A 17,126-nucleotide genomic window follows, 5' to 3' on the forward strand; every position below is an offset into this window, starting at 1 on the left:
AATCCGATCAAAACTATTTCAACCAAGATTTGTTTGACGTTCTAGCTTTTTGACTTTTTTTAGGTTCAGCAACTGTCCAAGAAAGAAATTGAAGATCTTTTACGAAAAGGAGCATACGGAGCACTGATGGATGAGGAGGATGAGGGCTCAAAGTTTTGCGAAGAGGACATTGACCAAATCTTAATGAGGCGCACCAAAACCATTACCATTGAAGCAGAAGGCGTGGGCTCCACGTTTGCAAAGGTAACATTTTAGGGATGCAAACTAGTTGGCAATTAATGGCGAGTCAATTAAAACATTAATCTATTAAAAAATTGAATGAATTGTTGACATCAGTAGCACCTATGTTTAACTGCAGAATACTGCACATTTCCAAATGCTGGAATTTGCAGTACAACACACCAGTATACATCTATAGGTTTCTGTCTGTAGCTCTGTGTTTCAAGTAAGCAGAGAAATTCACAAAGGCAACCTTTGGGCCTATGCTGCGATTTTTACGGTGGCTCAATTCTGATTTAATTCTCTGCATCTGTCTGTCCAGGCCAGCTTTGTGTCTTCTGGAAACAGGACTGACATTTCTCTGGAAGATCCAGACTTCTGGCAAAAATGGGCAAAAAAAGCAGAACTGGACCTGGATGCCATTCATGGAAAGGTGAGCCGCCATAAAAAATGTGTGTGGGGCGGGATCTGTTTTGGTAGCCTGCTGTCCTGTATGTGGGAGTTTAAAGATGGTGAAGTCAATGATGGTGCTTAGGGGTTTTTTTCATAGCCATGGAATTCAGAGTTGTCACAGTTCGGTGTGTGATATGATTAACATGGATTCAAATAAATCTAGGCTGCAGCTTTCTTTTCGCTAGAGACTAACACAGAACCACTACACAACAGCAAAGATGAATTGCGTTTACTTTTACTGCACTTTCTGTGTTGGACACTCACATCCTGGAACTATTTTGGAACCATGTTAATGGTGAACTGTGTGTCATAGGGTGCGTCCTTCACTTGTGCTTGTGGCCTTGTACCAGGAATAATACGTTTTGATATCACCGACAACAGCATAGTATTTCAACTTTTTCTCATTTGCAAACTGGATGGTGAATGAAGAATAGTCCCCCAAAAATTTTTGTGGCTAGGCTGACAGCGGGGAAACTTAATTGTTTTCTCCACGGAGGCAAAACGCGGGGCTACAAGCACATGTAGAGGAAGTGAGTCTGCATATTGGAATGCACCCAAAGGCTCCATGGCTCCCAAATGGAACACGGAGGTCAATAGGAGTAGTCCAACTCTAACTTCCATTGCTCTGTCCTGTTCCATTCACAAGATGTTGTCATTAATCCTGACTAGTCCACTTGAAGTCCAACAGATGTGCTACATCACGTCCATATCTATGTCGGATGGCACCAATTCCATACCATACCAGCCGATATTGGGATAGGATAGAGCCCTACCATGGCTTTAATGGTAGTAGGGCTGTCCCTAATGATTATTTTTCTCCCGATTAGTCCATCAACTATTTTTTTCGAATAGTCGATTATCAAACGGTTATTTATTTATTTTTTGGAAGGGAAAAACTGTGATATGCCACTTAACTTTGACCTGAAAAATAAAATAAAGCAGAGTGCACCTAGGGCTTATTGGACAATGATTCAGGGAAAAGGGGACATTTTATAAATCAGGGATTCTTGAGAGATGGGACAAAACATGTCCGGGAGATAAAACTCATGTTTGTGCTTAAAATGCAACAAAATTAGCTGGAATGATAGAAGAAGTTTTGTACAATAAAATATGATTTCATATTTACATAGTTTTATTTTTTTTTATTTTACACGTTGTGTCTTTTACACGCAGTGTGTCATCAGTACCTTCAAAACCCCATGTCCGAAAGCAGGATTTAGAATTTGACATTACCATAGTAATTGATTAAAATGAAATATAACAAACATCATAGCTACTGTCATCAAGTATTTTGGATAATTAATCAAACTACATGTATGTACAATGTTTTATGAACCTTTTTATATACTTTTTAAACTATTGAACATGTGTTCGGACTTTTAGTCAACACCGTAAGATTTTTTTAAAATACAAAAAAATCTACCATTATTGTGGTCAGTTCACACTCTAAGCAGCCTGGTACTACTTCCCGTTTGGTATACATGTCATGGAGACACTGTTCTGTTAAGGTCACATTTAATATTTGATTTTATCAGTGCATCTTTAGGAAGACCACCTATGTCACAACCATAATGTGTCAACACCATAATACATAAAAATAAAGGTTATTTCAGTATTTTGTATAATAAAAGCTTAGAATATCTTTATGGGCAAGTCCTTAAAGGCCAACTTCCGATAAAACACAGTTTTACTCACTCCTTTTGAAGATCGGACGGTCACCCCAAGTTAAACTCACTTGCAAGGCTCTCATAGCGGTGCGTCACCTCGCCTGGCTGTGTTTCCCGGTGTTTCCCAATTGACATAAATAATGCAGAGAAACGAGCGAATCACGAAAGCCTTTCTGTGTTGCGTCACGTCGAAAGAAGGCGTTGCCCACAAAGGTTTATGTCGACCCATTTTTCTAAAAACATGTTGAGTAATTTTTTTCTGCTTGTTTTCAAAACAAGCAACGTCTGGTAGCCCGAAACCTAGCTTAGCTTAGCTATCAGCTGGTTGCTACTCTCAGGTACACACACAGCACAAAGCCTCATACATACAGCAAGCCCACTCTGGTTGCTCCGTGCCTGCAGCTCGCCTAGGGGTCGCTGTCGAAAGAGCACAGCCCTGAACGGAGCCTGCACGCCTCCGTTGGCGCCCCTATAGTGCAGTAACACCCGGGGAAGTGGCGACTCTGTTTGCCATTACATTCTCTCCAAGACCAGGAGGACTGAGCCAATCAGAGACGCATTTCCACGAGAGCAGGAGGAGTGAGCCAATCAGATACGCATTTCCACGAGAAACACGGAACACCCTCTCGTTTCTCCACAAGCCACCTTGCTAGCTTGCAAAAACGGCTTGAAACAAAGCAACCAGGACGTTTTTTAAAACAGGACCACCGCGTAACACATTCAATAGCAATGGGGAACACAGCAATATTAATGAAATGACGTTGAGAGACCATCTTTAAGCAACTGCTGATGTACCAGATGATTTTTGTTAGTTGTTATTATGAAAAGTAGGTTGATTTGTCAACTCCGTAAGAGTCAACTCCATAACATTTTCTTATGGAGTTGACATGCAAAATCTTATGGAGTTGACAAATTCACCAAAAACTGCTCAATATGCTAATATGATATTCTTTTCAAACGTAGAAACACAAGGAAAAGTTATTTTAGGATATTATATATATATTAATGTGCATATAACTCATATAAATACATAATTTTTCGATAAATGGACAAAAAAGCTAAAACTAAAGTTTAATTCAAAACCAATAAACTTTTTAAAAAGACAAGCTTAAGAATGTAACAAAACTACAAAATAAACTGTGAAAAAAACATTTTGCACTAAGTAGGCTCCAAAAATCAGACCAGTTTGTCAACTCTGTCAGTTTTTCTGTCAACTCCGTAAGATTTTTCTCAGCACTTTCAGGTGTTTTTGTAATATTTTGAGGAAAAAGCTAATTCATCAATCTTTTTTTTGTTTAGGCAACAAAGGGTCATTAGATCTATACCACCATGTATCCTAACCACTTTAGGCGTTTTCCTCATGGTTGCAAAATAAAAGATAAAGTCTGAAAATGCCAATTTTTCAAACTCTGTGTGTTAATAACAGTCTTAAATTAAAATTTATATATATATATATATATTACATATTATTGTACATCAAAGTAACTAACTATCATTACAATGCAAATCAGAGCTAAAGATTCTTGTTGGACTATTATAATAATTTAATTATATACTTTTCTTGTGTCTGACGGAGTTGACGAAAATCTAGGTGTGAAGGTAAACATGTTGATTTGTTAAAAATGCCTTTTTACCTGAAGCCTGTATTTTTACATGCCTGAAAACTACACATCTTGATCTACATGAATATATAACCATCAACAACATATGCTGCATTTTCAAAATCAGGTTTTCAAAACGTGTTTTGTCCCATCTCTCAAGAATCCCTGAAATTAGTCACAGACTATAATAAATACAGGCCTAATATATCCATTTGTTTCAGTTCAAGTAAGCTTATTAGCCTACATCTACTGATATATAAAGGGGCCTAAGTTATACAGTATTAGGAAAGAAAAAATATGGACCACTATAGGTTAGAGTAAAGGCTAGGCCTACCAGAGATTTTATGAGTAGCCTACGAGGAAAGAACTTTGAGGATACTCTGTCTAGACCTTTGACTTCGATATTCGAATATAATTCGAATATTAAGAAAATTCGAGACATTCGAACAAATATTAATTGTCCATTAATATTCGAATCTGACATGGGTATTGTTTTTTTGGGTATTTCATTGGTATTGATTAAAATTATTTCCTTGTAAACATCGCAATTCACAGTCTCAATTTATTTTTTTCATGGCTGGTTAATCGCTACAGCTGTGTTGAGGAGAGTCGCGTGCGTGACTCATCTCTAGTATTCCAAGCAGGAGCCTTGCGGCAGGCAGTCTCCCCCGGAGTCCGCATAAGCAGATGCGTGCTGCAGAGTTCCATTCAAGTGAATGGCTATAGTTAATAAACAAAGCATCATCACATTACTTTCTGGAGTTGTTGACGAGTTTCTGGAATTATGTGATTCAATCCACAAGTACCTGTGATTACGCCAAGAGTGAGATAATAACTTGTTGTTTTTTGGATTTTGACTAAATTAGCTTCGTTGGTCTGGGTGTAAGATCAGGCAGAGTCCAGTTTATGTGTTTGTTAGCATGCTTTTAGCATGTTTTAGCGCACTGCTAGTTTGTGTAATGTTCGTTTTGAGCAGAGCAGTCATCTTACCTAGACCTACAAACACACAGCCTACCTAAATGTCCGTGATTGGTTATAGAAAATAATACATATTTGTTGATATTGGTGCTGTGTGCTCTATTCACATGATTCCCAGATCCATTCAAATTTTAACTTGGGCTACAAGGTTGACATGGCTGCTAGCTTTTCCATGTTTTAATCTGCATTCACACCTCTAAGTACCGTCTTCTTAATAAGTGCTGAACGATCGCAAAACAATAATGGCTGGTTGAATGCATGTTGTTAATGGGCCATTAGGCTACATATCTGGTTGGAATAGCCTTTTAGCAGTCAATGACTGGGGTAAAGAACAACTTCAGCTTGATATCAGGTCTAACTGGGGTAATTTTAATGGTAAGAAAATATGGATAAATATTCGAATATCGTTTTTAATTTAGAAACGAACTTCGACTATGATTTTTGGGCAAGTCAAAGCCCTAACTCTGTCCTCGTCATTCTGTTGACGCACCAAAACCCAGCTGGTCCCATCCCCCTTCTGTTGCTAATATAGACCCAGTTCGTAATTGTACGACATAATGACAGTATTATTATATTATTAGAATAGTATTACTATTTATTTAGACCTGCAGTCGGCACAAACAGTATTGAATAGTGCAAGGTACACTTCGTGCACCGGGGAGAAGGGACGAGACCTTTCTGAATCAGGCCCATGCATTCCTCTCACTCCACATCTCCCGCTGTTGGCAGGAATATGCACACTACTTTTGTCTTCATATACTTTTTTACTTTGTATACAGGTCCTTCTCTAATAATTAGCATATTGTGTTAAAGTCCATTTTTCCCCCATAATGTAATGATAAAAATACTCTTTCATATGTTTTTAGATTCATTGCACACCAACTGAAATATCTCAGGTCTTGTATTGTTTTAATATCTCAAAAAATTAGCATATCATGAAAGGTTTATCTAAACAAGCTATTAACCTAATCGTCATTAAGTTTCCTGAGGCTTTAAAAAGTCCCAGCCTGGTTCATTACTCAAAACCGCAGTCATGAGTTAGCCTGCTGACCTGACTACGTTTAACATTGAAGTCAATGGCAGTGGCATTGCATGAGAGTTATGGAAGCCCAGATATCATTGATACTTAGCTGTCAGCTGTTTTTTTGTGTGATCTGGTGACCCACACTTCCCTCTTCATTATACCCCATATCCTGCTCTCTAAACATGATACTGATAAGGCAAACAGCCACCAAACAGCTATAGATACATTTGTTGATTCACACTTCCTACACATCAACACTAAAAAAACAGAAGAGATGGCGGTAGACCCCAAATCCCTCTGTGCAGTGCTTGACACTAACTTTTTCGCTTACCAGCCATTTTGGCTAGTGGTTTTCCTGACTCACTAGCCATAATTTTCTTAACCATCATAGCAGCTTTAATGCATTTCCTTTTCACTAGCCATAATTTTCTTAACCATCATAGCAGCTTTAATGCATTTTATAATAGGCTGTAGGCCCTAATAATGTAATGTAGGCTAATATAATATATAATATAATATAATATAATATAATATAATATAATATAATATACGGTAATACAGTATAATATAATATGCTATAGGGCCTAATGATTAGAATTGTTAGGCCTATTAACTGGTCCATGCATGCATGCTATGGAAAGAACAGATTTACTGATCTGAGGAATGGCATAGCCTATAGTATATTTACCATGCAGAAACACCAAGCACAGTGTTGTGGAAGGGCACAAATGTAAGCTACACGAGAGCAAAATATTTTTGTCTTTAATCTGGAGGGACTTTCTTCATATCATAGGCTATAGGCCTATCTGTGGAGGTCGCCGTCCAAATTGATGCGCAAAGTAGATAGCGCAAAGTCATTGCCAAGTTCGCCTGTCCTCGGTCATGGATGTGGAATAACACCTCTTCTGGAATATTTGCTTATGAAAGTATCCAATAGAAAGCACACACAGATGCGGTAACTACAGAAGGGGCTACGACTTCCTTTCATTCCGTTTAATAGTGAGTTGTTTAAAATACAAACGGACGCAAGGCGAGAGGGGCACCTGCGAAGGGACATGCAATGGGATATGCTTTTGTGCAGTCTGGAAGGCTACTACTGCGCGTTTTTCAAGCCCGGTTTGACAGTCGGGAGCAACAGCACAAGAAACATGGAGGAATATTAAGGTATGAAGACATACAGGCAAATCAGAAAATAATTTAAACCGAACATTATTAATGCCGCATGTGTCCTTGTCTTATCACTGCGCTATTTAGTCTCGAGACTTTCACAAGAGTAAGACAGACTGACGCGTTTTCCTCTCGCTTTGGTCATTTTAATGTCCACTACTACTAAGTATTGTACTAATGACAGATCGCAAAACAGGTCAGTTGAGATGAACTTCGCTACTTTATTTTCACTTATTTTCATTTATGAAGGTTTCCAGTGACATTTCCAAACGCACGCTGATGTGCCGGTAGCTCGCTGTCACTCCTCTTCGCAAGACTAGCTCTATCAGATTCCTGGCTTGCGTGAGACACAGGTGACACGTGACACAGGTGCTTCATGGGTATTGTAGGCTCGCGAAATCGCATTGTATTGCTTTTGTAGCAAAGACGGTCCGAAGAAAAAAGCTACAAAATGCGGTGCCTCATCATTCAGAATAGTAACGGACCCGCCAGAATGGCTAGTGAACCTTCGGTATCTACTAGCCAATGCCGAAATTCACCCGCATTTGGCTAGCTGGCGGGTGTTAGTGTTAAGCCCTGCTTCTGGCCAGGGTACAGTGGCTGTGCATGGCCAGGCCATTGAACAGGTTAAAACTTTTAAGTACCTGGGTGTACATATAGGCAGCGACCTTAGCTGGCGCACCCAGGTCACCAATGTCTGTGCCAGGATACACCAGCGTCTCCATTTTTTGCGCAGACTATAATGCTAATCTTCTATAGAGCCACAATAGTCTGTTCTCCGTTATGGGATAACCAGCTGGTTTGGCAATCTCACAGTTAAACACAGGGCAGAAATTTCAACACTTATTAAAACGGCAGGTAAGATTATGGGGGTAATGCCCCCCCTTAACCTGCAGGAGCTCTTTGAGCAGGCCACTATCAGTCAGGCGAATGCCATTGTAGCGGATGGTGATCATGCACTAAATGGGGAATACATCTATCTGAACTCTGGGAGGAGGTTCAGACTCCCTTGGTGCAAATTAGGCCTGGGCGATATGGACAAAAATGTATATCACGATATGGATTATTTTATATCACGATAGCGATATGTATCACGATATAGCCTTAAAAAAACAACAACATAGTCAATCAGTTTGACGGACAGGGTCGAAAAAAATCTTTCATCGCCTGTTTCCACCAGTCATCTCGTTTCCCAATGTGAGAGTCCCACGAACCAAGAACACCACAGATGCGCAAATTGCGGCCATAAACAGCAAGGTTCACGTTAGCCAACTGTGGCCGGACATTGGCATGAATGACCGGCAAAATAAAATGTGACTGGACAAAATGTCTGACAAAAAAATTACTGTAATTAGTCAGTAAATTATATTAGCGCATTTTAAATAGGCCTACTTAATGTTACAAAATACCAGTAGGCCTATTATGAAACTGAACAAAGCTGAAAATATTTGTGAATAGCCTATGTAAGAAATTGTTATAAACAGCACGCAATAGCCTATTGCTTGCTCCCTTCCCCACCAGCGTTGTCCCCAACCACGTTATGCTTCCCAATAATCACTTGACTCACGCTGGTTGCTGTCGAGGAACAATTCTGTTTGTTGTATTTTTACCAATATATCAGTGAACACAACAAAGGGCATTGCATTTGCAAAACCGTTTCATGCCCAGAAGTCTAAACCTAACTGTTTGGGACTCAATGGCATGCGCAGCATCATAGCATCGAGTCACTTTAACTTTTAGCCTACCTCTGCTGAAAAATGGTGGTGGATTTCCAAGTAGGCTACAGAGGGTCAAGTTAAACATTTCAGAGAATGATGTGCTCACGAGAAGTCCCAGTGAAAGTGCACGAAGGGCGTTCTGTTTTCATCACCGGCCAAAATGTGTAGCCCATAGTGCGTCGTACGGAACGTGTCAATTCCATTACTTTCGAGATCCATTGCAAAGCAGATGTTGTGTAGGAGAGATGCGCTTCACAGAAGCGCAAGGGGGAGGGGGGCTCGGGGGGGAAGTCTCGTGCTCAGAATCTACAAAACAGCGCAGCGCAGGTAGGAATGCCAAACTTCACCGCAGCATCTAGTTGGCTCATTTTTGGTAATTTGTCCAACGCCTTTTTCCAGCCATGATTCGCACGCTTGCTGCCCGGTGCTCGTCACGTTAGCTGGCAAGGCAGTGGCAAAGACACTTTTCCGGGTACTGCACTCTAGGGGGCGCCAACCGAGGAGTGACTGCAGACTCAAAGTTTGAGTCAAACAGACTGAATAGGCTGCGTGCGCTCTCTCGACAGCATACGACCAGAAATAAATCATGGGAGTAAAACAATAAAATAGCCTAGTTTGGCCCACAAGTAGTTTTAAAATTATTTTTTGCACATGTTTACAATCATAAAATGGCTATATTATGAGGTGAAATTATAGTAAAATGTGTATTAGCTGTAAGAATGAAAATATTTTTTTATCACGATATAAACGATAGAGGAGAAAGGTCACGATAGACACGTTTCTCTCGTCCTCACGATATGTCTCGTCATATCGCCCAGCCCTAGTGCAAATATAATCGTTTCAAAAATTCCTTTATACCTCATTCAATCAAGCTACTGAATAAACAGGGAATAAGAGATTGAGTGGGACAAAATGGACCTCTGTAGCTAGTGTTGGTACTGTTGGTGGGGATGGAAACTATGGTAATGGCTGGGAGGGGGATATGTAGACATGAATGTATCCTTGTTTTTACTATTTTTTATGTAAATTATGGAAGGGATGTAACCTAGTTATTTATCACAGGGTGAAGGTGTGGTTGGTTGTAGGACGGTGGGGGGGGGGGGGGGGGGGTGTAATGGGCTGTGTGTGTGGGGGGGGGGGGGGGGTGTACTGAGTGTGTATGTGTGTGTGGGGGGGGCATGTATGGACTGGATGGGTCAGGGGCAGTGGGTTAGGACATCCAGTGCTTCTGAGCATGTACACTGTTTTTCTTGTGAGTGAATTCTATTGTTGTACTGTTTGTTTTTCTGTGTTGGTGTCCTATGTGTTTTATGTGTTTTATGATGCTGCAACCTCCCTGTCTCCAAAGCAAATTTCTCCTTCGTGGAGACTAATAAAGAAACCTAACCTAACCTAACCACCCCGACCACTGTCACCCTAAAGGTGTTGAATATTGCGTCTATAACAGGCACATTACGAATCATTGCTTTATCTCCCTGTCGTTGCTATGCACGCTGCCAGCATAGCGACAGTATACAAAGCAGCATGAAATATTCTGCGTCTTGATCTGAAAAACTTTCATTTCCTCAATATATAAGTCTCCTACAGAAACACGACCAGGTCTTGTGCCTTGTCTTTAAAATATCGCCACACTTTAGATGTCTTTGTCCGTTTATTGGGCCCATAAGTTAAGTGGTGCCACTGTTGCCTTCATCTTCGTTTGGCACTGACACCCTCGGACGTGCAGCCTCTGTCATTTTCTCTGCTTCTGTTTTCAGCACGTACCTCGCGGCTCGCGCAAATCACTTTTTTTCATTGGGCGGATTAGTGGTGCCACTTCTACCTTCATCTTCGTCTGACACTGACACCGTCAGACTTTCAGCTTCTGCCATTTTCTCCGCTTCTGTTTAGCACGTCTACCTCGCGGCTCGCGCAAATCACTTTTTTTTTTTGGGCGCAAATAATGTAATCAACGGTATGTTGAACACGACTTATTTACGCAATCGACGTAATCGATTATGTCGAATAGTCGGGACAGCCATAAATGGTAGGGCACTTGGCTGCTACGCCGGTGATATGGGTTCATTTCTGGCCGGGGTCATTTGCTTATCCTACCTATCCTATCCTATCCATGTCTTTATCCCCACTTATTTCCTATCTGTCTCTCACCATCCCAGGGTCGCTTTACATAATATCAGTGTGTGTGCAAACACCTACACACACTTACACTGATATTATGTAAAGGGGCCTTGGGTGTTTTGAAAGGCGCTATATAAAACAAAGGTATTATATATAATAAGGTATTATTATCCTGTCCCAAATAAAGGCAACAAACTCCAAAATATATATTTAAAAAGGATAGGATAGGATGAGCCTTTATTGTCTCTTCAGGAGAGAAATTTGCCTTGGGCACTGAGACTGAATATCACTCACATTTCACACATCAACACAAAAGGCAACACATAACAATAAGCATATTGTTAAGCAAGAATAGACTTGACTCTGACTGTTATCTAATCTTATTGGACTCAGTCTTGCCTCAGACTCGAAGCTCTTGACTCCGACTTGTCTTGGATTTGACTAGTCTGGTCTTGGACTTGTTTTGGTCTCTAGAAAAGTGGACTTGATTACTTCCCTGTTAAGCAACATATTTCATATCACTGCAGAGTAATTTCACTGGAAACTGCGTGGGAATTGCTCATATGAAATTGTTAAAAAGATTGCCATGAAATTACAGTAAAAATTATTATAATATATATTATTATATTATTATTATTATATTATGGACCTTGTAAATTATTACCAAATAATTTGGTGTTATTTGAAAAGTGCACAGCTTTTTGGGTAGTTGATCAGTTTTTCTGTCTGAGGTATTGCAGGCAATTGCAGTTTGTTGACCTTGTTGATACTTACCATGTCATTCAACTATAATGCACTTTAGGGGTGTAAATAATAATCGAAATGTATCTATATATCATGATATATAATCTGACAATTGAATTGAATCGTATTGTGGGGCATTCTTAAGTATCGAAATTAAACAAATCGCTGGCCCCTGCCCAATGCCCTAGCTCCATAACATAATAGAAGTGGAAAAGTAACTGGAAAAAGTTGAAGCGAATCGTATCGTGCCGTATTGTGGGGCATTCTTAAGTATCGAAAATAATGGAATCGCTAGATATTGATATTGAATCATATCGTCATGGAGGCTGTTATTTACACCCTTAATGCACTTATTTTAAAGGTACACTCTGTAATATTTTAAGTATTTTATTTCCAGAATTCATGCTGCCCATGCCCAATTGGCAAATGTTACGTTGTTCACAAATTCGTACCACCTCCATGAAAATTTTAAGTTTTCATCATGATACATTGAGTACCAAGTACGGAATTCACGCCTTTGCGTTGAGTGTGAAATGGTAAACGAAGTCTCCACTTTCAAACAAACCATTTTGTTAATATGTGAAAAGGTGGATGATCTTGTCCGCCATTTTGAATTTCCAGAAATAGTATTTTTTTTACTTAAATTAATATTTACTAGTATGACCAAATTTAAGATCAAATCTGGCAATTGACAGCACAGTTTCAATGAGCAGCAAAGTTGCAATACCTTCTCTGGTCACCATCCTACACAGTGCACATTTAATGATTGACCGTTTTTCTATGCTTTCTGCAGAACAACTTGGTAATTGACACTCCCCGTGTGCGAAAACAAACGCGACATTTCAGCGCGATGAAGGACGATGAGCTGATGGAGTACTCCGACCTGGAGAGCGACTCTGAGGACAAACCAGCGGTCAAGCCCAGGCGAGCTCAGGACCGCACTCAAGGGTTTTCACGTAGCGAATGTTTCAGAGTGGAGAAAAACCTACTTGTCTATGGGTAAGTCCAAAGTTCATGATGACTGTTTCTTCCGAACTGGACAGGGTGGCATCACAGAAGTGATCGACCTGGAATTGCATTGCTTTCTTTTGGTGTTTCCTTAATTTCTTAGGAGCGATGTAGTTTGTACTGTGGGGTTTGATAACAACTTTTCTCTCTTTGTAGTTGGGGCCGCTGGAGAGACATTCTCTCGCATGGTCGCTTCAAGCGTCAACTGACTGAGCGGGACGTGGAGACAATTTGTCGCGCCCTGCTGGCCTACTGTCTCCTCCACTACCGAGGTGATGAGAACATCAAGAGCTTCGTCTGGGATCTGATCACGCCCACTGAAGACGGGCAGAGTCGCACGTTCTCAAATCACTCTGGTGAGTAGATAAACTTGAACAAAGCTGCCATGGTCGCAGGATGCAGTTGAGTCCTGACGTAGGGGTTTCAAAGTGGGGGGCCGAAGATTGAATAAACTGAGGGAGGTATCGCATGGGGGTCACAGAAAGAAGGGACTTTTTTAAAATAAAAAACAGGGAAAGCACAGGTTAATAGTTACTATAAATCAACTACACTGTGTGCAGAATTATTAGGCAAACATGTTTTTTGACCATATCGTCCATTTTATGCATATTGTCCGCCACCACCCTTAATGGACATGAACATCTATTGGATTTAAGCATTCCAGGCCATGCCTATCTGTATAATAAGAGACGGTGTGATCAAAGGAGCCCAATACCCTATATCAGGGCAAAATTATTGTGCATAATTATTAGGCAACTTTGTTTTCCTCTGGGAAAATGGGCCCAAAAGAGATCTAACAAACTCTGAAAAGACCATAAACAATTTTGAAGTCTTCCAGAGGGGTGTGGCTGTCTTTAAATATTGATCACATCCATCTAATGCACCGTTACAAAGCCATCAGTGTTACATGGAACGTGCTCTCAAAGTAACTGGCAGATTGAGGAGAATTGAAGATGAAACTACCACAAAAGTATTGTCCTGCATTTCTGCTATATTCCAGAACTGAAACATACTTCGAGTGTGCAGAAGATCATTGTATTCAGCACTCAGAGACATGGCCAAGGTAAAACAGGCTGAAACATGAAGACCACTCAACAAGAAACTTAAGTCCAAACTGGGTCAAGAAATGTCTTTAGACAGTTTTTTCAATGGTTTTATGAACTAGTGGAAGTGACTGTTAATATACCAGGTAGATGAGCCTATGGCTAGATCAGTAATGGGCACACTCATATGAGTTTCTGAGTTCCACTCAAATGCCAGCAGATTACTGCATAAATACCATTGTCTTTTTAAACGATGCAATTTTTTCCTCTCAAAGATCCTGCGATGGGCTCATTCACACTGTTTGTCAAGAGTAACTTTCCCAAGTCCATAATACCTTTGAAAACTCTGTCCCCAGGTATTTTTGACCCAGTCTTGACTTAATTAACTTGTTGAATGGTTGTCTGGTGTCATCCCTTCTTACCTTGGCCATGTCTCTGAGTGCTCAACACCTTGTTCTTCTGGACACTTGGTGTAGGTTTCTTTTCTGGAATATGATAGGACTGCAGGGTAATATTTTTTTGGTAGTTTCACCTTAAATTCTTCTCAATGTTTGGCAGTGACATTTCTTATGAGACTGATGACTTTGTAGCGGTACATTTGATAGTTCTGTGCTAACGTGACCAACGTCTTGCCAATTTCAAGACAGCCACATCCCTAGAAGACTTCAAAATTATTTATAGACTTTTCCGAGTTTGTTAGATCTATTTTCTGGCCCGTTTCCCCAAAAGAAAACAAAGTTGCCTAATAATTATGCACACCTGATATAGGGTGTTGGGCACCTTCGGCCACACCCCCATCTTATCATACAAATATGCATGACCTGGAATGCTTAAATCCAATAGGTTTTCATGTTCATAAAGATTGCTGTTGGAAAATATGCATAAAAAAGACATTATGGTCAAAAAACATGTTTGCCTAATAATTCTGCACACAGTGTATTAGTCAAGTAGAAAAGCTCTCGTAACATAAATAAAATAGGGTACATATATGAAATCAGATAGTTGATAAATGTAGGCCTAGGTCTACAAATAGTTCCAAATCTGAAATTAATCGAAGTCACACGTGTGTGGTGGCAACATCATCGTTTTTTTTTATTCATTATTTGGACCAAGTGCAGAGGAGCGCACTCTGCTGCTGCTTAAGTGCGCATGGCATGACAAGAAGGGAGAGAGGGAGAAAGGAGGGTAGTAGCCAGAATTGTATCTGTGCTGATAACTATGCCTAGGCCTATTTGAAATGCCCATTTGCTTTACTCGATAGGGGTCTACTTAAACGTGTGATTTATTATCATCCTCAATACAATCCTGAACAGGCTTCAGAATTTTCCGTCATTCTTTAAAAAAAATCTGTCAAGGACTGACATTGGTCGGTTAATGCGACCTCTGTCTGAAGTGCTAGTTATAGTGTATCCTTCCTGATGGGCATGTGTCTTTCAAGTATAGAAAAAAGTAGATGCGCCGAAGTACACTCACCAACGTTAGTTTCTTCTGCTGTGTTGTGCTGTTTTTTCATTCCAAACTTCCATTTTCACAACAAATTTGATTACTGCAAACCTCCTTATCCTTCTGTAGGCCTGTGTTTATGACTAAGCTAGCAAAGCCCTGACAGGATGTTAGGTATGTTTTGATGACTCAGGCCACTTGAACAGGAAGTGCGCATGATTTCATTCGCTGTAATAACACTCAAATACTGCGTTGTGATGAGTTGCAGAGATGAAATTCCCAAATCGTGACTTTGTAGGGGTTTTGGCTGTAGGAGTTTTCATGATCTATGTCAGTTCTGTTCATCACATAATTACGAAATTACACTGTGCATTAGTGTGTAGATTCAGAATCCACTAAAAAACCTCAGAGAAGTGTTTTCGGGTTTGAGAGCCAGCGCAAAAAACTGATCCAAAAAAATGTTAAGATTTTCCCCATTTGATTGTTCCACACTCCAGTAATTTTTTCAAAATCAGATGTTCAAGTATATGCGCAGAAATATTTGCTAAATAGGCCTACCACTGTTTCACATTTTATAGCAGCTTTCTTAACATAAGGTGCATATTTTAAATTACATACTTTGACTTAGGAAGAATGAAAAATAAATGGCCTTTTAGTAGTGTGGATACGTGACAGGTCAGGGTACTTGATGCCCCTGTCAAATGCAAAAGATTTATTCGTTAACATGATGGCATGGAATTGAGCGCGAGGGTAGAGCCTAAAGTTGCATACGAAATCGAATGAGTAACAGAATATGACCGAAGCTAAATTATCTGACTAGGTGCGATAATGTCCAAATCAGTTACCAGATGGGCAACAGTAAACACACTAAATGCTCGTAAGTGGACATGCTGGAAATCACTTCCAAGGAGAAACCAAATATTATTTTATTTCTAACTAAAGCTAATTAATAGACCGTCTCTGAAGATACATCACCCAGAGCAGTCGTTAACCCTTTTTCGCACCAGGTGTTCTCTCTCCTATAGTAAAGTGCATTCAACTATTTATCCATCAGAAATGATGAATTGTTGAGCCATTTTTAATTTCAACATTTAAAGGCTTTTGATGAACATTCATCAGATTTTTTTGTAGACCATTTAATTAAAACTTGTTGGACCCTCAATTAAATGCCCGTTGTCAATTAACTGCCCATATGGTATCTTCAGGCCTACAGATCGTTTTTTACTTGCTAGTCCTTACACTATGTGTTTACTGTGCTTGTATAGTGTGGCCTAGGGTAGTCATATAATATTTTTTTATGATATTATATATAATTATATGTATTAGGCCTACATTTCGTTATAGCAATGCAATAACAATAGCAATATTATATCGCCTCACCCTGGGCGTTGGTCTTATTTTTTTGTCATCACAGGTCTCAAAAGGTTTTGTATTTGCTGATAAAAATGTGTCACATGGCACATACAGGGTTTCTGCACATTTTTTTAAAATGTTATTGGATTTCAAGCTCCACTTAAAGGGACACTCCACCCATTTGCATTAGGCTTTCCATTGCTAGACACCCAGTCATACTTTTGAATGGTCGTGCAACACTCTCTCAATTCCCCCTGAGACAGGAGAAATCCGTATTCACCTCTTAACACTTCCTCCTACAATGATGTAAAAATCGTCATTTTGCATCATTGTAGGAGGAAGTGTAAGGGAGGTGGATTTCTGTTGAGACTACACGCCTTTTTCCCACACTTTCAACCCCGCCCATAGAGGGTTGGACCTAATGCGCTAACAGACGTATCACAGATCAGTGTGCCAGTGCTTTTTTAATCACTGGCATTGAGGCTCCAGTAAGTCACTGGCAGAGCTGCCTGGGTGTGGCCTGTGGAACTTGAGCATTGCAATGCATTATGGGGATTGTTGTCTCAAATCCACAAGCACTAAAGTCATTT

General features: G+C 40.0%; 1 protein-coding gene across 3 annotated transcripts in view; it reads left to right on the top strand.

The window, feature by feature from the left end:
- chd7 (chromodomain helicase DNA binding protein 7) overlaps positions 1-17,126 on the top strand; it is a 114,940-nt gene that overhangs the window by 58,922 nt on the left and 38,892 nt on the right. For all 3 annotated transcript variants that reach the window (XM_063218197.1, XM_063218198.1, XM_063218199.1), the window contains exons 19-22: positions 64-243; positions 542-652; positions 12,483-12,688; positions 12,854-13,053. In XM_063218197.1, the coding sequence (XP_063074267.1) occupies positions 64-243; positions 542-652; positions 12,483-12,688; positions 12,854-13,053 (697 nt within the window). The remainder of the gene's footprint in view (positions 1-63; positions 244-541; positions 653-12,482; positions 12,689-12,853; positions 13,054-17,126) is intronic.

This window comes from Engraulis encrasicolus, chromosome 16 (genome assembly GCF_034702125.1).
Source record: "Engraulis encrasicolus isolate BLACKSEA-1 chromosome 16, IST_EnEncr_1.0, whole genome shotgun sequence".
NCBI classification, from domain to species: Eukaryota; Metazoa; Chordata; class Actinopteri; order Clupeiformes; family Engraulidae; genus Engraulis; species Engraulis encrasicolus.